Below are 22,952 nucleotides of genomic sequence, written 5' to 3'. Positions count from 1 at the left end.
GGAGGAAAGAAACAGAGAAGCAATTATAGAACAAGTAGACTTTGAATCAAGAGAGCTGGGTTTGGGTCCCAACTCTGCAGTTACTTGCTATTTGGGCAAATTGCAATCTTGGAGAATTTCAGTTCCCTCATCTCTAAAATGAGAATAAGACCATCTCCTTCCCAAGGCTGTTGTAAAGATTACATAAGATGATTTATGTGAAGATATATGATACCTGGTGCTTGTATATAATAAATACAAGAGTTTTAAGAAGTCTGACAGCTATATCACTTCCTATACCTTTTAATTTGGTTAGTCAGTATACATCTATTAATTGAGGCCTCACAATCATCCTGTGAGACAGAGAGTACAGGTACTGGCATCCCCACTTCACAGATGAGAAAACCAAGATGAAAAAAGGCCAGAAATAGCCTGCTTGAGGTGCAAGGGCCAGAGTGGAGTGGGACCTGGAAGGCAAGCTACTGGCCCTATTCCCACACTGGTCTCACTCTCCATCGCCTGATAAATAGGATCCTAATGCCTTTAGGAATATTGTCCTAAAGACACCAAAATTATAGTTTAAAACTTAAATTTTGATGACCTTTGTTTATTCACAAAAATTATTTTTATATCCTTCGTATTTCTGAAAGAAGTATTTCTCTACAGATAATGATTTTGAAAGTTTGGCCAGGTAGCATATACATAGAGAGGGATTCCCATCCCAATTAATTCTATAATTTCTTAATTTATTATTTTTTATAATGTGGGCTTCATCACCCCTAAAAGCATCACTTCTTTCCATCTGTCTTACAGATAAAGTAAGAAATACATATTCCTTTGAAACTGTTGGAAGTGGTGCCTTTTTTTTTTTTTTTTCCCTTCAAAGTTTTTTAATGATTCACAGCCCCTACCTCTGGGTCCTCAGCATCTATCTGGTTTAGGTGGATGTCTCCCGTTGTGAGCCACTGGAAAACAACATCCTGTATTTAAAAAATAAACACAGAATTAGACACTTGGTTATTTGAGAAAACCAAGGCAGGACTAGAGAATTAAATCAACCAAGAAAAAATGATAAAGGGAAAGAGACTACATAGCAGTGTTTCAAAAAAGAGTAGCTACCCTTCTCTTGGTGAAATCATATGAAAATGTCAAAGTTTTCCTAACCCTAATGCCACTTTTACCATTGGAAATTGAGCATTTATCTTAGGGCACTTTCACTTTTAACCACAGGCCAAAATTTATTAAAACTTGCTCATGATCCTGAAACAACCCCTGTTTAAATGTGCCAATGACACTCTGAACTTAAGGGTAGACTATATCTAGATGCCCCTGGAATGTGTCTAGAGACTAGAATTTCATGTGGATTCTGCAGAAACAAGATCTTAATCAATCTCTCAATACAGTAACAGTGCTTAAGGCTGAAAGAATTTGTTTCATTAATGAAATAGTTCAGTGGGACCTTCTTCCTCTGGCTAGTGAGTCACAGAATCACACCAGTGTCCAGCTCTGGCATGCGCCATCTGTCATCCTTCACAAGACATGTTTCCTTCACACTATGCTGACAAGCAACTGCAGTGCCTTCCCCTATTCCCCACATCGACCAGTCCTGTCATAACCCCTCCCGACACCATGTGCCGGCCGGCCCCCTCCTCATTCCCCCCTTCACTACCTTCACTCAGGTCATCGTCCCCTCTTGGCTGGCTGACTCTGCCGACCTCCTAACTGGCTTCACGTTGCCTCCTCCCTCTCACCTTCCACATGCCTGACAGAGGAGTCCTTCTGAAACACATATCTAACTATGCCCAAGGCTGCTGGACATTCTACAAGGGCTCTCCATAGCTTCCTGCAGAAAGTTCAAGTTTCTGGGCTTTATACATGAGGCCCTGGTTGAGCCTGCTCCTCACCTTTCCTCCAAGATTGGCTCCCACCCCAAGCTGGCATGCTTAAAAACGTTCACCACATCCTTCTAAATTTACGTCTCTGTCTCTCACATTCTCTCAATGTACTATAAATGTTTTCAAAGCAGGGACTGTGCCTGACTCAACCGTGTATTCTTAGTGGCAGGCATATAATGGGTTCTGAGGAGCTGGTTTTATTTTTTACTTTTTAATTTTTTTAAAGTTTGTTTGTTTTAGTAATCTCTACAGCCAATGTGGGGCTCGAACTCATGACCCAAGATCAAGAGTCGCATGCTCTTTTGACTGAACCAGCCAGGTGTCCCTGAAGATCTGGTTTTAAATGAATAGATGACCTTAGCAGTATTTTTTTTTTAATGACATGAAAATCATACACATTATACATTAATGTAATGAAAGAGAAGAACCTACCATGATTTTGCTGTTTTCTTCTTTATCCAAATATTGGTCACTGAACATGTGACATGAGCCAAGCACTGCCAGCTTCCCACCTTGGTTCTGTCAATGACAAAGTAGTGTTAGACACTCAGATCCCAAAATGCACCACATGCATCCTAGTCCCCAAAAACTTATTATCAGAATCATGTGAGCAACTGTCAGTTATACTAAGTGCCAATTCACATCAGGATTTTAATGACCTAAAAATATCAACTATGATAGCAACTATATTCCCACCTGCTTCTCACTTTAGACACTTCTATATCCTTCTATTTGACTTTAACAAAAAGCAATGTGAATTGGTTCGACAGCATTTTCCCAGTTAACTCATAAATGAAGATTATAATCCTAAAGGAAAAAAGAATCCAAAGTCAATCTGTAAAGATATAAAGATATTTTATGAGTATCAAAAGACAGCATTCAGGGCTCCTGGGTGGCTCAGTTGGTCAAGCGACTGCCTTCGGCTCAGGTCATGATCCTGGAGTCCCGGGATCGAGTCCCGCATCGGGCTCCCCGCTCAGTGGGGAGTCCGCTTCTCCCTCTGACCCTCCCCCCTCTCATGCTCTCTCTCATACTCTCTCTCTCAAATAAATAAAATCTTTAAAACAAACAAACAAAAAAAGACAGTGTTTAAGATCCAAACAGAAAATTAATCCATGAGCATGAAAAATTCACAGAAGAGGACACCTGGGTGGCTCAGTTAGTTGAGTGTCCAACTCTTGATACTGACTCAGATCATGAGGTCATGATCTCAGGGTTGTAAGATCGAGTCCTGTGTCAGGCTCCATGCCCAGCACGGTGCCTGCTTAAGATTGTCTCTCTCCCTCTCTCTCTGCCCCTCCCCCCTTCCCTCTTTCTCTCTCAAAAAAGAAAAAAAAATTCATAAAAGAAATAACTGGTTAGTAAGAAAAAAATTTAGAGGCGCTTGGCTGGCTCAGTCGTTAAGCGTCAGCCTTTGGCTCAGGTCGTGATCCCAGGGTCCTGGGATCGTGCCCTGCATCGGGCTCCCTGCTCAGCGGGAAGCTTGCTTCTTCCTCTCCCACTTCCCCTGCTTGTGTTCCCTCTCTTGCTGTGTCTCTGTCAAAGAAAATCTTAAAAAAAAAAAAAAAATTAATCAGTAATTAGAAAAATCAAAACAAAGTACTTTTGCCTATCAGATTAATAAATATGAAAAAGATGACTACAAACAGTGTCAGGTTTCAACGAAATAAGTTTTTTCACACATTGCTGAAACTGTCAATGTATGCAACAGAACATATAAAACTCTATGGACAATTTTACAGTCATAATCACAGAAACTCAGAAATAAATTCAAATGTTCAGCCACAGAACCAGTGGCTAAGAATAAGAGAACCTTCTCCAGTGGTGAAGTCATATGCTACAAAGGGTTTTCAGTAACCTGGAAGAAGGTTTCTGTCATAACATGAGGCGCTTTTTATCTTTTTAACATGAGGTTAAAAAAAAAAAGTATACCATAAATTGTACAGCCACCCTAGCTTAAAGCCCGGTGAGGCAAATAAATTAAATGAGCTGCAAGAAAGAGTAGGAGAAAATGATCAAAATGTCAGTTTTGTAATGAGACATTCTTTTTTTCCCTTTCATCTCTGTAATTTTCAGTTTTCCTACAATGAGCATAAATTATTCTTGTAATGAGGAAAACAGTACAACGTTAAAACTACAAAATGAATTCAGTTTTTCTAGCAACATCACATACAGGATATAGGCATAGTTGTGACGGTACTACGTTAAGAATTACTCTCAAGCCAGACAAATAAACAAATTTCATAAATAAAACAAGATTTGCAAAACAAACTGTGACTTGTACCATATTAAAAGCAAATGGATCATAGGAAAAATAACACTATTGCTATAACATAACCATCGAAAGCACATCAGTTACTGAGAACAGAAAGTGAATTTGGTGAAATTCCACAGAAAGAGTGTTGAATGAACTCTGTTGCATTTGAACGTAAGTAAATACAGGAAGAGGAAAGGACTTTCCTTCTTACTACTACCCACAGTTAGGTCTGTATTTTTTCTTTAGTATTCTTTTTTTCCCCTACCTCATTTATTTCAAATGGACTATAGATCTTCCCTTAATCCTTTTATTCTGGACAGAGATTCTACCAGTGTCTTCAGTTTCTTTTTCCAGCTTTTGCCTATAATTTGTTCCAATTAAGTAAGAGTATATCTACTTAAGGACTGATTTGTTCCTTTGATATTAATGAGTTTATCCTAGTAAACTAAAGACCTAGAAAGGATCATGACAAGCTCAAGAAGGCAATGGCCGTGGGCGAGGAGGCAGAACACATCCCCCAACCCTGTGCTAGCCCCACCCTGCTTGGGGTGCCCTGCTTGGGGTTTCCAGGAGTATGGGAGTGGCCCCTCTAAGGCATCACTGGTTTATCTCACAAACTTAAAAGGGACAGGTAAAAACCTCTCAAAGATTGTGTTTATAAGGCAGGACTAAATGCTTGTTAGGAGGGGCCCCTGAGTGGCTCAGTTGAACGGTTGAGCATCTGACTCTCAATTTCAGTTCAGGTCATGATCTCAGGGTCCTGGGATCCACCGGCATCAGGCTCCCATGCTCAACAAGGAGTCTACTTGAGAGTCTCTCTCCTTCTCCCTGTGCCCCTACCCCCACTTGCATGTGCTCTCTCTCTAAGCAAATACATAAAATGTTTTTTAAAAAATAATAAAAGCGGGTGGGGGGTTGAGTTAGCCTGGTGATGGGTATTAAAGAGGGCACGTACTGAATGGAGCACTGGGTGTTACACGCAAACAATCATGGAACACTACATCAAAAACTAATGATGTAATGTATGGGGATTAACATAACATAATAAAAAATAAAAATAAAAAATAAAAGATAATAAAAGCTTCTAAGGAAAAGAAAACAGGCTTTAAATAGCTAGGCAATGAGCAGATGAAAATCTCATGCATTCTTGAAGAATCACCACAGTTAGAACAGAACTCTGTACCTAATAGATGTTCCATAAAAATCCACTGAGGAAGCTGGGTAAAATCTCTGTGCACAGTTAAAAAACAAAAAATAATAGGGGTGACTGGGTGGCTCAGTCGGTTAAGTTTCCAACTCTTGATTTCGGCTCAGGTCATGATCTCAGTGTTTCGAGATCAAGCCCCAGCCCACATCAGGCTCCATGCTGGGCATGGAGCCTGCTTGAGATTCTCCCTCTCTAAATACATACATACATACATACATACATACATAAACAACAAAATACTACCCAGAGGCCCCTTAAGATAGTTATCTCATTACTTTTGCGACTACAAACTGACCGTTTATATAAACCAATTATTTCCACATCTTGAATCATTTTATACTTTAATTTTAAAACAGTATTTCCAGTTGTTTGGGAGAAACTAATTACCATAATAACTATTATGAATTTTGTCTAAATATCTTCTTTCATAAACAGGATAGATATTTATTTACTTCCTAATAAAATGAAGTCAGACCTTTGAAATATGGGAGGGAAAAGTAATACCTAAATCCCACAAAGAAAAATAGGATGTGAGGAACTAGAGAAAAACTGGGAGGTCAGCTGGTGAATTCTAATCCTGGTAGACAAATAAAGGTGAATTCAGCAAAACATGAATTAAAAGGCAGTGGATGGGGCACCTGGGAGACTCACTCAGTTGAGCGTCCGACTCTTGATCTCAGATCTTAATCTCAGGGTCACAAGCACCAGTCCTGAGTTGGGCAGTGGATAAGTGAGGTCACAACGAGAGGGGCTATGTCCTCTGGGACCACCTGCTCCCACATTTTGTGGGGTCTCCAGGATGAGAACTGAGCAACTAGTCTTCTGGTATGTTGCCCTGGGACAAACTAAAATAACAGCAGTACAATTGTGTGCATTTTGGTATGGTGTGTTAACTCACCCTTTCCCTGGATGGATTCTTACACTGAGGGTAAGAGCCCGTAGTCATAGACGGTTATAATATAGGTAGCCTCATGCTACCATGGGATAGCTTTGGATTTAGAATGGTAAGAGCTAGGTTTAGGTCTTGACTCCATCGATTACTGGACAATCTGCTATTTACCCATAAATAAAGTGTAATTAACTGAAATACTACCTCACAGGGCTGCTGTAAAGATCGATGAGAACACATAAGAAACCCCTCTGGAAACAATAGTTTTTATTACTTTAATAATAAAAATAATGTATCCACCCACATCTAAGAAAGGCTGTACCTTCGAGTGATAGAAAGCCAGAATGGGTCTGTTAAGCGGGAAACAGACAGAGCCTGTGGACAGAACAGCCACTGCTGGTTTCATGACACTCAATGTGGCACCAAAAGGATAGACAAAGGTGAGAGCCCTGTAAGAAAGTAAAGAAACACTCAAAATTTTTAAAAAATGAATAAATTTTTTGAAGATAATTTCAGTGCTTCTTGAGCAATTCAAGACCTAACAAAACATTTTTTTGGGGGGGGTGTCAGGAGTAAAAAACCAAAGTTTTATTATATACACATGGAGGCCCAATAATGAAATTGAGACCCAAAGAAATGACCAAGGCAGGCAGCTTTTTATACCTTTTATACAGAAAAAATAAATGTGTGAGGAATTGACAGGATAAAGAAAATAGGTATTTGAGGGCTTTAGTTAGTAAGGAATTCTAAGTGGAATCTGGGCTGAGGTAGTAGATAAGTAAAAAAGTAGCAAGGTTTATTTCTATAGCTTTCACAAATTTAAAGTCCCTACCTCTGGTGATAAGGATGTCTATTACTTCTCTTTTTTTCTTTTTCAAATTTTTATTTAAATTCTGTTTAACGTACAGTGTAATATTGGTTTCAGGAGTAGAATTTAGTGACTCATCACTTACATAGAACACCCCAGTGCTCACCATAACAAGTGCTCTCCTTAATGCCCATCCCCCACCCACCTCTCTCAATCAACCCTCAGTTTGCGCTCTCTCCTTAAGAGTCTCTTACACTTGATCTTAGCCAAGAGGCCGAGAAGCGATGGAGTTTCCCTCTCTTTTTCCCCTTCCCATATGATCATCTGTTTTGTTTCCTAAATTCCACATATGAATGAAATCATACAGTATTTGGCATTCTCTGACAGACTTATTTCACTTAGCATAATACACTCTAGCTCCATCCATGTCGATTGCAAATGGAAAGATTTCATTCTTTTTGATGGTTGAGCAATATTCCATTATGTATGTATGTGTATATATATGTTTATCCATACACACCATATGTTTATCCATTCATCAGTCAATAGACATTTGGGCTCTCTCCAAAGTTTGGCTATTGTTGATAATGCTGCTATAAACATCAGGGAGCATGTGCCCTTCTGAATCGGTCATTTTTGTATTCTTTGGTAAATACCTAGTAGTGCAGTTGCTGGGTCCTAGGGTAGTTCTATTTTTAACTGTTTGAGGAACCTCCATACTGTTTTCCAGAGTGGCTGCACCAGTTTGCATTTCCACCTATAGTATAAAAGGGTTCCCTCTTCTCTGCATCCTCACCAACATCTGTTGTTTCCTGTGTTGTTAATTTTAGCCACTCTGACAGGTGTGAGGTGGTGGTATCTCATCACAAACACAAAACTTAAAAAAAAAAAAAACCACAAAATTTTGTCTAAGCTTTGGTTTGTCAACTTAAAAATTGGTATAACTCTAGCTACTAGTTTAATAAAGCACTTCAAAAATCTGAGAGCAAATTAACAACTTATAATCTATGTGTAAATGATTGTAACTGGAAGAACTAAAGAAACCCCTATGGAGGAGGAAGAAGAGGGGCCCTCATCTTAGAGCTGAACTGGAGCTATAAATGAGCCTGCTCTGTACGACAATGTCTTCCTGGTAAACATTTCCCTCTTCCTTACAGATGTGACTGGTATCATCTCCAGGAATGAATGGCTGTCATTAGAAGGCCATGTTACCAGTCGAGCCTTATATGAACACAGACCTGACATCGAACACTTCTACACACACCTGCCTTGGCCTCCTTCCCCCACTCTGTCCTAACAAACACTTAAAAGAGTATCTAGAGTGAATCAGTCTGACCTGGGGCAATGTACTCGTAAAAAGGGTGTGGGATGGAGGGGTAAGGGTGGGGTGCAGACCCTAGGGTGTGGCCAACCCCTGCAGGAGGGGCTAAGCAGCAAAATGGAGCTCTGCAAAGGTAGTTGTTTGAAGGGAGTGCTCTCAGAATGGAGAGAAACAGGAATCTTATAACAAAGCATGAAGTTAGAAATTGGGGGAGGGGAAGCACCCATGAAGAGCTCCCTATAAAGACAATGTGAATTTTCCTTTCTTAGACCATGAGAAAATTCTTTTTAGCTTAAGTTTAAAATGATTTCCTTCCAGAGTTAGTTTCCCCCTCACTTGAGTCAAGTCTCACCTACCCTCTGACTTCTTTGTCATATTGTGGGTGAAAAGGGGCACCTGCCCCACGTCCTCTATTCTCCCCTTTGAGCCCTGCCCCAGCAGTAGCCCAGGAAAGGGGACTGAAGGCCACGAGTCCCAGGCCAGAAGGAGAAAGAAACGAGCAGTTGCCATGGAGGAAGAAAAGGGATGTGGGGGAAATAGCTACATGGATGTCAGTGCACATCTTTGCCCCACACTTACCCCCAACTGCACGCCAAGGAGATGACTCTCAAGGAGGAAGGGAGAATGGACACTCGAGTCATACAATGGAAACTGTCAGCTATTATTTACACTCCTCTAGTCCTTTTATTATTACTAAGAAATCAATTAGACTGACATTTTGATAACACTAGGCATGAGGCTAAACATCCACCCAAAAACCAAAAACAGAATTTTTCCAAACTACATGTGAATGAGTAAGATTAGCTGGGTGAATAGCTGGGAAAGTGTATTCCTGGGACAGGGCACAGAAATGTGCAGGCCCAAAGGCGGGAATAAGCTTAGCATATTTAAGGAGCGGAAACAATGTCAGCGTGGCTACAGCTGAGAGACAGAAAAAGGGACATGATAGAAAATGGGCTAAATGAGAACCTCAGACTTCAACAGGTCAAGCTTTTTCAAAACACAAAGCAGGACTAGTTCTCCACATCTCAAAGCCCACCCAGAAACTGCTGCTTCCAGGATAACCTAGGAAACAGTCAACCAGCCATTTGCTCTTCACAATTACTAAGGACTTAATAACACAACAGCAGGTAAGGTACTATGCATGTAACTTATGAAGAACTTTTACAAGTATGGCCTCACTGGAGTTTCCAACAACTTTGTAAGATTCATATTGTCTCCATTACACAGACTCAGAAACAGAAACCAAGAGTAACTTGCCTGGGACACCCTGCAAGTAAGACATGAAAATAAAAACTTCTGGGATGCCTGGGTGGCTCACTCAGTTAAGCAGTTGCCTTCAGCTCAGGTCATGATCCCAGGGTCCTGGGATGGAGCCCCACATCGGGCTGCTTGCTCTGCGGGGAGTCTGCTTTTCCTTCTGCCTGCCGCTTCCCCTGCTTGTGTTCTCTCTCTCTGACAAATAATAAAATCTATTTTATTTTGGGTAGATAATAAATAATAAATAAATAGATTTTATTTATTTGAGAGAGAGAGAATGAGAGAATGAGAGAGAGAGCATGAGAGGGGGGAGGGTCAGAGGGAGAAGCAGACGCTTAACCAACTGAGCCACCCAGGCGCCCAACTGGAAAACTTTTGACCCAGAGATTCTAATGCTAAGAATCTAGCCTTGCTAAAATGTTAGCATAAATGCACAAAAATTGCATGTACAAAGACATTCACTACGTGCTTTATTTATAGTAACAAGTATAAAATTGTTTATAATAACAACATGGAGCAGAAGTTAAGAGTATAGGCCCTGGGGGGCGCCTGGGGGGCTCAGTCGTTAAGCATCTGCCTTCGGCTCAGGTCATGATCCCAGGGTCCTGGGATCGAGCCCTGCATCGGGCTTTCTGCTTGGCAGGAAGCCTGCTTCTCCCTCTCCCACTCCCGCTGCTTGTGTTCCTGCTCTCGCTATCTCTCTCTCTGTCAAATAAATAAATAAAATCTTTTAAAAAAAAAGAGTATAGGCCCTGGAACAGACTGCCTAGGTTTGAAACCAAGTTCTGAAACTTATTAGTCATGTGACCTTGGGCAATTAACCTCTCTGTTATCTCATCTATAACCTTAGTGTGTTGCTATGATGATTAAATAGGTAAAAATGCCTCTCTCTCTCTCACACAGACACACACAAATGCCTGTCATATAGTAAGTGCTCAATAAATGTTAGATTTAACTATTAAAACAAAGTATCATAAATGACCTCAATGTTCAACAATAGGAGATTGGTTACATAAACTGGGATAATTCCAATTTAATCTAGTCATTTAAAAGGATATGGTGCCTATCTATATTTTTATATATGAAAAAAATCTAGAAATCTAAATACCATAATGTTAAGAATAATTATCTTTGGGGAAAAGGGCATACATTTATAGTGGAGGACTTCTATTTTCTTCCTTTTGAACTGCTCAAATTGTTTTTTTTGGTGAGAATGACTTTTATAATCAGAAATGATAACTCCTCACTTTGAAAAAGGAAACTCTTCAAAATGACAAATGCACCCTCTTTAGGTAGCCTCAGAAAACACACTCACTGGGCATTGTTTCCACTGCTTTCCTCATCAATGATTCCAGGCACGGCCTTCCCTGCAGCTCGGCTAATTTCCCTTGAAGAAAAAAAATTAAATCTAGTAAACAAAAAAAATTTAGGAATTTCACACACCATTCATTAATAGTAAGTATGAACTAACTGCAAGGATTTTGCAGACTTATTTAAAATATAATTCTTAAAACTTAAATAAAGGTACACCTACACACCTATACCTCTTTGGGTAGCTTGTGAAAGTTAACATTTAAGTATGAGGATCAGGGGTGCCTGCGTGGCTCAGTCATTAAGCGTCTGCCTTCGGCTCGGGTCATGGTCCCAGGGTTCTGGGATCTAGCCCCTCATTGGGCTCCCTGCTCCGCACAAAGCCTGCTTCTCCCTCTCCCACTCCCCCTGCTTGTTTTCCCTCTCTCGCTGGGTCTCTCTCTGTCAAATAAATAAAATCTTTAAAAATAAATAAATAAATAAATAAATATGAGGATCAGTTCTTCTTTCTTGAGTCCTGAAGGAAGGATCAAAATTCTAGACCACATTCTAGACTAGACCCACATTCTAGTCCTATATGCTCGACTCTGTATCATCAGACCCAGCAGAGTGCCTGGCATGTAGCAAATTCAAGTGTGGAATGAGTAACTTTTTTTTAAAGTTTTTATTTATTTATTTTGACAGAGAGAGACACAGCAAGAGAGGGAACACAAGCAGGGGGAGAGGGAGAGGGAGAAGCAGGCCTCCCGCTGAGCAGGGAGCCCAATGTGGGGCTGGATCCCAGGACCCTGGGATCATGACCCGAGCCGAAGGCAGACGCTTAACGACTGAGCCACCAAGGCGCCCCGAGGAATGAATAATTTTGAATATAGGGAAAAGCCCACAGAGAGGGCACCTGATGTTGCTTCTCTCATGCATTCACTTCCCACTTCTCCAAAGCCCCTAATTTATCCTTTAAGATCCAGTGAAACAGAAAAAACTGACTTCATCCCAGGCTCCAGGGGTAGAGAATATCACCTAGCTATACCACCATCAGGGCATTCTATGCCCTCTGCCACAGTGACCAGTTCAGGATGGGCATGTGGCCTAGGCCAGCTCAAACAGCAAATCTTGGGACTACTCTTGCTGGAAATGCTGGGACCAAGGCAGGCTCTCTTGCCCTAGACAGTGTGGCATGTAGATATAAATCTGGGCACTACTAAAACTATTCAGCCCATACACACAGGAGAGCAGAGCCAAGAGAACTATAGAGCAATGGAACTGGAGCTCTGACAACATCATGAATTTTCAGTTAATCCACACCCAAAGCCTGCCCTATTTCTGGGGTTTTCAATTACATGAATCAATAAAATCTCTTTATTGTTTCATATTGAGAGGCTAGGGTTTTCTATGCTTGCAGCTGAACGCATTCTGACAAAAAGGTGAATGTGGAATAAGGTTTCAAAAGATGGGAGGAATATAATTTGAGGAATGAGAAGTAATATAATAAAATAAATTATAATATAGTAAAATAAAACAAAAGAGCAAAAAAGGAAGAAAGGCCAGTGAAAAGAATGTGTGAGAAGAGACAAGAGAAGATAGGAATCATTTGTAAAAACATTTCTGTTTTCAACACGCTTACCTATTCAGGACTCCGTTGGAAACTAGAGCTTCCTTAGGATGGAAATACTTATAATATACATTTCTAACCACAGCATCTTTAAGGGGAAAAGAGAGGAAGTTGCATCTTAGATTAGAAATAGGTTTGATATTATAGACACATATAAACTTTGACCTGTAAGGAACCCTAGAACTCTGTTCCAATTCCTCCCATTTTATGCATGGAAGAAGCCTAGCCCCAGAAGCCTCAGGACCATGCACCCTCAGCCCAGGGCTCTTTCCATTGTATTATTAGGTCCATACGGCTACAATATGAATAATAAATAGGAAAAAACAGCCTCTACTAAAATAACAATAATAATAAATTACCATTATTAACCATGATTCCATATTCTTCTAGAAGAAAGTTAATATTGGTGTCAAATCTGGATTCCCCACCCTCTCCTAGCATCACAAGGATATCACCGCCACCGTCAAGGTATTTCTTCAGGACTTCAAACTACACAAAAGAAAGAAACAATCTATGAATACACCCGAAAGACTTTTGTCCAAAGTACTATGAATAAGACCTTAACTACCTGAAAAATAAACAACTCTGTAAGGCACTTAAGTATAAATGTATATAAGATAATATAAAATTACTCTCTACATAGGATTTCCAAGCTTGTCTTTAAGCATAAAGTTCCAAAATACTCAAACTGAATTGACATTTTCCACACTATCTGGAAAGAAACCAAAAGTGGAAACCATTAGCTAAAGGAAGCTCACAGGTCATTGAGCAACAGTGCCGGTCTCAGCCTAGAGGAGACAGAATCAGCCCTGGTTGAAAATGATTGCTCCAGACCATACCCTCCCCTCACTGCCAGCCATGGACATCAGGATGAAGGCATTGCATTGCATACCACCCCCAGGGAGGAATTCTGTTCCAGTCATTGACTGATCAAGCCATAGTGAGAAATGCATGTTATCTGCTTATCTCCTGGGAGCCTCTCTCTTGCTTTCCCAAAACTGGGGAGGGAAGAAAAATCTAGCACTGATCTTGTTGACCCAGCCTGAGAAAACCTGGGGTGAGTGGTCTAAACCAATAGTCTCTCAACTTTTTCTCAAGCACCCTGTAAGAAAATGTGAACACACACTCTGATAGGTATATAAAGTATGTATATTTATATAATTATAAAACATCCTCCCAAAAAGGGAAATTTTCAAGGATAATAAAGATATGACAAATACAATTTCCTTCTGGCACCTCAGTGATTCACCACATACATCCCACTTTGGAAACACTGGCTGAGCCCAGCTCTGCAACAGCAAAGCCTCCTGCTCTCGCACACGCCCTAGATTTCCTTCTCTCCTCCAGCCCCCTCAATATAGAAAACATAGTGCAACAATTAACATCACCAAGGGGGTTTGCTCCCAAATGAGACATAACTTCACAGATCCTGGACTCTCCACAAGACTGTCCCACTCATGGGGATCCTACATACGTATTTTTAGCCTTTGTTTCAAAATGTCAAATATAAAGAAGCACTCTAGTGTATGTACTACTAACGCTCAAGTGTTAGCAAACCGAAATATACATACTCTTCTAGTGCCTACGTGCCCAAAGATTGACAATTTGAAGTACACATATTCTTTCATAAGTCATCTTCCTTTAACTTCTTTACATTACAGTTAAGACACTTTTTTTTTTTAATGGTCGTGGGTTATACTATCTAGGCTTCTCAATTCAGAATAAAGGTACATTTATAATATAGATAGCGGTGCCTGGGTGGCTCAGTCGATTAGGCATCTGACTCCTGGTTTCGGCTCAGGTCATGATCTAAGGGTCGTGGGATTGAGCCCCACATCAGGCTCTGTGCTCAGCATGAAGTATGCTTGAGATTCTCTCCCTCTCCCTATGTCTCTCCCCCCATTTGCACGTGCTCTCTCTCTCCCCCAAATAAAATAAATAAATAAAATCTTAAAAAAAATAATATAGATAGATGTTGAGCTGACAGAGTTGGGAAGCATGGTCTGGGCCAACTGGTGGTAAGTGAATACCACCACCAAGCAAATATGTAAGACAATGAAGCTGAAGTGGGAACAAAGAAAAACTAAATTCAGTCTAGCTTCTAGCTTGATTCTCACATCTAATATCAGACATATTATGTCCTGTCATAGAAGTTTCTGGAGGACAACATCAAAGAGGGATCATATAGTCTATGAGGGGTGAACTGACCCCTTTATTGGTCGTAGGAGGCCAGCAACAGTGCCCAGGAAGGCAGCGATCTCTGCCTGGAGGAAGACCTCTGCTAACCATCTGGATCAGCTTAATGGAAGAATAAAAACACAAGGGAATGTTGGTTCTTAGAAAGAAGTTAAACGTTTTTCTGCCTTTCCTTCCCACCTCACTCTACCTCTAAAGAGAAGGCATGGTGCAGGGAATGGTCTGGTGGGAGAACATTTTATTAGGCTAAATATGCCTCTCAAGGGATTCTATCTTTTGAAAGCCACTGCCTTCCACCCATAAGAGCCTGAAGTAAGGTTTGACCTAGTGCCTGTTCCCTGTTGGGAAAAGGACCAGGCACCGGTCTCGGATGCCCTGGCTTTTCTGAGGCTGCTTGTTCCTCAGCAAAGACCTGATCACCTCTCTCTTTGTCTTCACTAGGCAGAGAAGGGAGGTAGCAAGGGAGAAACTACTGGAGTGTGAGGCTAAAAACCAACAAGGAATATGGTATTCCTTCACATGTCACTGCCCACTGTGTGTACATTTCCCTCAGGGTCTCATTGGGTGGGGGCAGCTGGCCAACTCCATGTTCCTAATAGGAATTCCTGCTCCTTCTCTCAATTAACCTGATCAGTTATGTCTCTCTCCATGCCCTTCTCTAGAAGGTGGCCTTGCAGTCAGGTCAACAAAAAAAAGAACAATAGAAATGCTTCCGTAGACCTCCTCCCTGTGTCCCCACCCAAAGTCAGAGCAAAAGACCGTGGACTGCCCCAGTCTAAGGACCACACCAGTTCCACCCTGCCTCAACCTCCCTACTCCCCATAACCCTCCCTAAGCACCAAAGCACTTGCAAGTTTCTATGAGAAGAGCTCTTGCTGTGTTCTGGGGTTTCTGTTTAGTACACATAACATTTACCATCTTAACCATTTTTAAGTGTGCAGTTCAATAGTTCAGAACATTCACGTTACTGTGGTGCAATGGATCACCACCATCCATCTCCAGAATTCTTTTCATCTTGCAAAACTGAAGCTCAATACCTATTAAACAACTCCTCATTTCCTTCCTCACTCTAGCCCCTGGCAACCACGATTCTAACTTTACATGAATTTGACTACTCTAGGTACGTAATATAAATGAAATGATGTAGCACTGGGGTCTTTTTGTAATTGGCTCCTTCCATTTAGCATAACGTCCTCAATATACACCCATGTTGTAGCATGTATCAGAATTACCTATGTTTTTAAGGCTGAATAATAATTTACTGTATGTATATACCACATTTTGTTTATCCATTCATCTGTTGGTAGACTGGGGTTGCTCCTACTTTTGGCTATTGTGAATAATGCTGTTATAAACATGAATGTACAAATATCTCTTTGAGATTCTGCTTTCAATTCTTTTGGATATATATCTAGAAGTCGGATTGTTGGATCATATGATAATTCTATTTTAAATTTTTTATGGAACTGACATTCTGTTTTACATAATGGCTGCACACACATATTTTCCCTTTCCACCAACAGTGCACATGGGTTCCAATTTCTCTACATCTTTGCCAATACTTGTGTTCTGGGTTCTACGTTTATCATTCTTTGTCTGTTCTATGAAATAGGATAAAAAATAGCTTCATTTTTTTTTTTTTAAAGATTTTATTTATTTATTTAACACAGAGAGAGACACAGCGACGGAGGGAACACAAGCAGGGGGAGTGGGAGAAGGAGAAGCAGGCCTCCCGCTGAGCGGGGAGCCCGATGCGGGGCTCGATCCCAGGACCCTGGGATCATGACCTGAGCCAAAGGCAGATGCTTAACAGCTGAGCCACCCAGGCGCTCCCCAAATAGCTTCATTTTAAAAGGAATTCCCCCCCCCCCCGCATCGGGCTCCCTGCTGAGCAGGGAGCCTGCTTCTCCCTCTCCCTCTGTCTGCCGCTCCCTTGCTTGTGCTCTCTCTCTCTGTCCAATAAATAAATAAAATCTTTAAAAATAAATAAATAAAATAAAAGGAATTTTCCCATTTTCAAAGCAAAAATATGGCAAACAGGTATGGCTAGTATTTCATTAGCCTCAACTATGTGTCTGGCACTTTACATACATTATCTCAGTTAATGATCATAACTCCATGATGAAGAAAAAGGGAAGTGATTACCTTAAGGCAACACAGTGTACGGTGAAGAGGGATTTAAATCCCATGCACCTAACCATCTTACCGTATTTCTTCTTTTTGGGTATTTCTTACCTCAGCTGCAGTAAATTTTTCCCTTGGCCCAGCTGTAATCCACAGTTTCACCCCAATTAGCTTCTCAGATGTGATTTCATCTTTTAAGCTAGAAATATGATTTTTAAAGTGTTAGATCCATAATTCAAGCCAATTTAGGAATTATTTTAGCCTCTAGACTACATGGAACCAGAGACCGCAGAGGCCTAGAGATGAAGGGATTTAGAGGTACCTGGTACAGCCTCTCTCCCAAAGTAAGAATCCCCTCTATAGGCTTGTCCCCAAATCAGCCTCTGCTCAAATACTTCCTATAGGCCAAGAAGTCCAAATTAAACCATACAAGAGTATAAAGAGTCCTCCAACTACTAATTCAATCAGCTCTGCTATTAGCTGGTATGATTACATATCATTACCCATTAAGAAAAACCATTTACACACACACAAAGACAGAGAGGTATTCTCATCTTTCCTTTCCCTAAACTGAAGTACTCACCCAAGTTAAAATATAGAGAAAGACTCTAACCTCTTAAAAAGTTGTATATGTATAATTAGAATAATTTTTTGATTTGTGATTTGGGAGACAATATGCCAATTGCCAATTTTCAAAAGAAATGTTTTTATAATCATTTAGTTACTTCTGAACAATCCTTAAATTGAACTCCTCCTACCTAAATAACTGCTTACATAAGAAAATAAAGGCTTTCCAATTATTACCAGCAGGCTATTGTTATCACTTAGAAGGGAAAACAATATACATGGTCACCTCTGAATCTTCCAATTACTCCGAAGTCTTTTCTGCATGGATTTATAGCCATTGTTGGTGGTAAATACTTCTTTTTTGTATGCATTGAAAAGAATGGTGCTCCGAAGCTCTTTCTCCATGGTTACCTTATGGAAAAAAAGAAGGGATCAGAAAAAAGGAAAACAATAAACAATATCCCAAAAGACCCTAAATTGAATAGTCTTCTAATTTATCAAGAGAGGGCATACAGCTGCAACCTAGCTATGAAATCCCTATGATTCTCAAAGGTTGAGAGTGAAATGCATAATCACAGCCACAGAAATATAAGGCCAACTTTGGCTTTTGTCTCTGTTTCTTTTTTTTCTTCCTTTTTTATTTATTTGACAGAGAGAGAGAGAGCGAGAGCAGGTACACAAGAAGGGGGAGTGGGAGAGGAAGAAGCAGGCTTCCTGCCGAGCAAGGAGCCCATCCCAGGACCCTGGGACCATGACCTGAGCTGAAGGCAGATGCTTAACGACTGAGCCACCCAGGCGCCCCAGTGCCTCCCGTTTCTTGCCCTGGCCTTCCCACCAGCCTATTCTCACAACCCTGCCCTGCCATCACCCTATCTTTATGCCCTTAGACCATGTTTCCCACTTGATTTCTCACTGCTAACTACTGTTAAGTGTGGGGCACAGTCTTCTAGATTCTTTTTATACATATGTTAACTTACAATTTTTTTATGATATAGGATCCTATAATATGCACTATTCTGCAACACACTTTTTTTTTTTTTAAGATTTTATTTATTTATTTGACAGAGAGAGAGACAGCCAGAGAGGGAACACAAGCAGGGGGAGTGGGAGAGGGAGAAGCAGGCTTCCCGCCGAGCAGGGAACCTGATGCGGGGCTGGATCCCAGGACCCTGGGATCATGACCTGAGCTGAAGGCAGACGCCCAACGACTGAGCCACCCAGGCGTCCCTGCAACACACTTTTTTAACCTAACCTTATATCTTTCCATTTCAGTACACGTGGATCTACCACATTTTTTTTTTTAAGATTTTATTTATTTATTTGTGAGAGAGAGAATGAGAGAGAGCACATGAGAGGGGGGAGGGTCAGAGGGAGAAGCAGACCCCCTGCTGAGCAAGGAGCCCGATATGGGACTCGATCCAGGGACTCCAGGATCATGACCTGAGCCGAAGGCAGTCGCTTAACCGACTGAGCCACCCAGGCGCCCCTCTACCACATTTTTTAAAACTGCTACACAATATTGCATTTATGGATGTACCATAATTTAACCAATCATACAGATGAACATATTTTTTCAAAATTTTTGCTAGTAAAACAATTCTACAAACATTACCCTTTTTTTTTTAATTCTATTTATTTATTTAACTGACAGAGAGAGACAGCGAGAGAGAGGACACAAGCAGGGGGAGTGGGAGAGGGAGAAGCAGGCTTCCCGCCGAGCAGGGAGCCTGATGCGGGGCTTGATCCCAGGACCCTGGGATCATGACCTGAGCCGAAAGCAGACGCTTAACGACTGAGCCACCCAGGTGCCCCTACAAACATTATCCTTAAACATGATGTTTTTCTGCACTTTCCATATTTGTAGACTAAATTTCTACCTGTTGAATGGCTAAGTAAACTATTTCCAAATTGCCCTCCAAAAATTGTATTTTTTTTCCATTAATACTAATGTATTTGTTTGTAAGTAATCCTATTTCCAATCTTTTTCATCTTTGCTAGTAAAATGAGCAAAAAAAAAAAAAAAAGTCCCCACTGTTTTAATTTGCACTTTGACATTAGTAAGATGGCTATCTTTCACCGTGTGTATCAGCCACTTGTATTTCTTCTGGTTTTCTTGCTCATGTACTATGTTCATTTTTCTATTGGCTTTAATATTTTTCTACCTAATCATTAAATACTTTCATAAATGTACTTGTCTTTAGACTTAGCTTCTAGTACCTTTTTGGGTTTGGCTTGGTGGAATTTTGTAGGACATACAGAAGGTTTTAAATTTTACAGAGTCGAAAGTATTCATCTTTTCCTTTCTGGCTTCTGGACTGCATGACATATTTACAAGAGTTTTTGCTGTGCCAAGATTACAAATACATACAACAATGCTTTCTTCCAGTACTTTGTTATGTTGGTTTTTAAGATTTAAATTCTGGCCTATTTGGAACTTATTTTAGTGATCAAAATAAGGCTCATTATTATTATTTTTTTACTAGAAAGCTGCCGGACACCAAAACACCTTTTCTTCTTTTTTCAAAGACTTTATTTACTTATTTGACAGAGAGAGAGACAGCACAAGCAGGGGGAGCAGCAGGCAGAGGGAGAGGGAGAAGCAAGGCTCCCCGAGGAGAAGGGAGCCTGCCATAGGGGGCTCAACCCCAGGATCCCAGGATCATGACCTGAGCAAAAGGCAGACACTTAACCGACTGAGCCACCCAGGCGCCCCAAACTACCCTTTCAATGCTGATTTGAAAGACCACCTTGATGGGGCACCTGGGTGGCTCAGTTGTTCAGCGTCTGCCTTCAGCTCAGGTCATGATCCCAGGGTCCCAGGATCGAGCCCCGCATCGGGCTCCCTGTTCCTCCCTCTCCCACTCCCACTGCTTGTGTTCCCACTCTCGCTCTGTCAAATAAATAAATAAAATCTTAAAAAAAAAAAAAACAAAACAACCTTGACTACATAATAAATTCCCATAGGTATCTGTATTTGGATCTATTCTGAATTCCATTACATTCTATCTGCATGTAAGTTCCTGCTCAGTTCCATACTATTTTAATTACAACTTTATGTTATACTATCTGGTGGCGCTGCAGAGCTAACCCTCCTTATTGTCCTTACTTTTTAGAATTTTCCTGCCTAGCCTCACATATTTCTTTTTATTCCAGTTGAAATTTAAAGTCATTTTGTCATCTTTAAAAAAAGGCTCATGATCACAGCGCCACTATCTTTTCACGTTCCAACCATCCGTGTATACGCTTGTCTTCCCAATGTGTATATACAATATTGTACCCAGCTTTTCCCACTTTCCTAAAAGAAAAGTCTTCATGGTTAGGTTAGTGGTTGTACCCTCTCTTGCGTGGTTATGCCATAATGAACCCAACCACCGCCTTCATGGGCATCTTGATTTTGCTATCACAAACACACTGGAATTTACATACTTCTGCTTTTGCCACTATTTTTGCTGTAGGACAAATTCCTAGGAGCACGATTCCTAGGAAAAGGGTTTGAGACTAGATGTTACGAGTCCTCGTCCAATGATCTTTCAAACTCAGCAAGACGACTAAAAATCCGCCCAGTCGCAGGCGATCGGGATTCGAACCCAGTGCGACGTTCGGGATCCGGGCCTATATCCGCGGCCCCAGTTTACTTTACCCCCATGAATCTCGATTTTCCGCAAGACCGGCCCAGAGGCCTCAGGAACAGGCCGGCGAGGCCCTCGCCCGCTCCCAGGCCGCCCCAACGGCCCGGCCGGCTCATCACAGTCGGAGTCCTTCTTACCTGAGGCCCAGTGACCACCATCTTCACCTGACACCGCCCCGCATCCCGCGGCCAGGTATCCAAGGCCTCGTAGCAACGGCGCAGGTGAGGCGGCGCGCCGGGCAGGCGTGCTCTGCGGCGTGGACCCACCCCCGGAGCAACGTGATGACGACTGAACGGAAGGCGCCGTCCCACCTTGAGCGTCACGCGGCTGGAGGCCGGGGGCGGGGCTAATAGGGGAAGGTACCATTATGTTGGATGAGGGGGTAAACCCAAAGAGAACGTGAATTAACTTTATGCCAAAGACAAGCCCATCGCGCTTCGTCCTTTAATATCAAGTATTCTTAGAGACTGATAAAAATGGTAGGACCCTACGGCCCAAACTTCGCTCCACCCTGAGGGAGAAGAGCGAAGGCTTCGGGCGGGACGCGGCGGTAGATGCTCCAGCCTGGACCCCAGGGGCGCGGGTGCAGAGCGGAGGGGCGAAGCGGGGTGGAGCTCGGCGGCTTGGACCCTGCGCGGCGGCGGGGGTGCCCAGAACTCAGATTAGCGGCGCCGTGCACGGTGTGGAAGGGCTTCGGGGTCTTGGGAGCCCAGGAAAGCCTTCCCGGGGGAGGGTGGGCAGGATTAGTGGTGCGAATTGTCACTCGAGATAGTTCTTCCTCGTTGATTAGCCCCGCATCTCTGAGCGCCACCGTGCCAGGCCCGGGATATGGCCGTGAAGCCGCCCTCGGGGCCTCCCCGGATGGGGAGTGAGACCTTGGCCAGATCCTACAAAACAGTGAAAATATAAACGGTATTACTGAGGGAGCTGTGAGGGCCCGGAACTGGTCTGAAAGGCGCCCAGGATGAACAGAGAGATGATTGATATTCATTAAGAAGAGTAATATTCACTAAGGCAAGGGCTGGAGAAGGAGCCGCTATGCCAAAGAGGCAAAGCCAGATAGAGGTTGTCCTGCCATCGCCATCAAAATGAAAAGCCAGGCGCCGGTAACCACAAACAGGCCCCCCTTCCCTCCAGGGGAGCGCCCCTTGCCCGCCCTGAGAAAGTGTGGACTGCAATGCCACTTCCTCGCGGGTCCAAACCAGGAGCAGAGACATCCGGCAGTTTGGGTTTACATTTATGTTTGTTACAATCTTCAATAGGTACAGAGTAGTACCAGCTTTAGGAGCTTGAAACACGCAACTCGTTGCCTTTACTGTTGCTGCAGAGGTAAAAAGAGAAGAGGATGAGAATTCTCTTGATGGGGATGCTGTAATTTGGTGCAAAACTAATAAAGATGGAAGTGATGTGTTCCCATTGGAGAGGGTGTAGGCTGTGCCACTTGAGGGTTTGGACAGGTCTGGAGTTCCTTCTGCCTGATGTACGGTCAGTGTTCGTACAAAACCAAGTTCAATTCCCGGCTGTGCCTTGTACCAGCTGGGTGACCTTGGGCAGGTTGCTTAATCTCTCTGAATGTTCCTTATCTGTAAAGTGAGGTCATTAATTTCTAAATGCCGGTTTATTGCGAGAATTGTTTTTGTTTCTTTGTTTTTTATTTATTTGACAGGGAGCACAAGCAGGGGGAGCAGCGGAAGGAGAGGGAGAAGCAGGCTCCCCACTGAGCAAGGAGCCGGATGCGGGACTCGATCCCAGGACCCTGAGATCATGACCTGAGCCGAAGGCAGACGCTTAACCAACTGAGCCACCCAGGTGTCCCTATTGTGAGGATTGTTGATAATGCAGAACGTGCTCAATAAACATAGACGAAGCATGATCAGTTCAATATTATAGTTCTTCTTCA

At 42.1% G+C, this 22,952-nt stretch overlaps 1 protein-coding gene and 1 long non-coding RNA gene across 3 annotated transcripts in view; one reads left to right on the top strand and one right to left on the bottom strand.

Annotated features, from left to right (window-relative positions):
- The window catches only part of IFT52 (intraflagellar transport 52), a 33,520-nt gene extending 12,178 nt beyond the window's left edge, over positions 1 to 21,342 (bottom strand). Inside the window, exons 1-9 of one of the 2 annotated variants that reach the window (XM_035006350.1) lie at positions 21,190 to 21,342; positions 17,710 to 17,834; positions 16,968 to 17,055; positions 12,896 to 13,025; positions 12,549 to 12,624; positions 10,932 to 11,003; positions 6,550 to 6,676; positions 2,307 to 2,393; positions 891 to 959 (exon numbers count right to left, since the gene is read on the bottom strand). In XM_035006350.1, the coding sequence (XP_034862241.1) occupies positions 891 to 959; positions 2,307 to 2,393; positions 6,550 to 6,676; positions 10,932 to 11,003; positions 12,549 to 12,624; positions 12,896 to 13,025; positions 16,968 to 17,055; positions 17,710 to 17,834; positions 21,190 to 21,210 (795 nt within the window). In that variant the 5' untranslated portion in view covers positions 21,211 to 21,342. Of the gene's footprint in view, positions 1 to 890; positions 960 to 2,306; positions 2,394 to 2,570; positions 2,757 to 6,549; positions 6,677 to 10,931; positions 11,004 to 12,548; positions 12,625 to 12,895; positions 13,026 to 16,967; positions 17,056 to 17,709; positions 17,835 to 21,189 lie in introns of those variants that run through there. The other variant, XM_035006351.1, reaches the window with a different exon arrangement.
- A 220-nt stretch (positions 21,343 to 21,562) lies between these two features.
- Positions 21,563 to 22,934, top strand: LOC118011503. The gene is made up of 2 exons (XR_004679486.1): positions 21,563 to 21,732; positions 22,719 to 22,934. It is a non-coding gene; the product is annotated as an uncharacterized LOC118011503 (long non-coding RNA).
- The last annotated feature ends 18 nt before the right edge of the window (positions 22,935 to 22,952 follow it).

The sequence above is a fragment of the Mirounga leonina genome, unplaced genomic scaffold, assembly GCF_011800145.1.
Source record: "Mirounga leonina isolate KUSES-001 unplaced genomic scaffold, KU_Mleo_1.0 Mir_150, whole genome shotgun sequence".
Taxonomy (NCBI): Eukaryota; Metazoa; Chordata; class Mammalia; order Carnivora; family Phocidae; genus Mirounga; species Mirounga leonina.
This window is presented reverse-complemented; position numbering and strand designations above follow the sequence as displayed.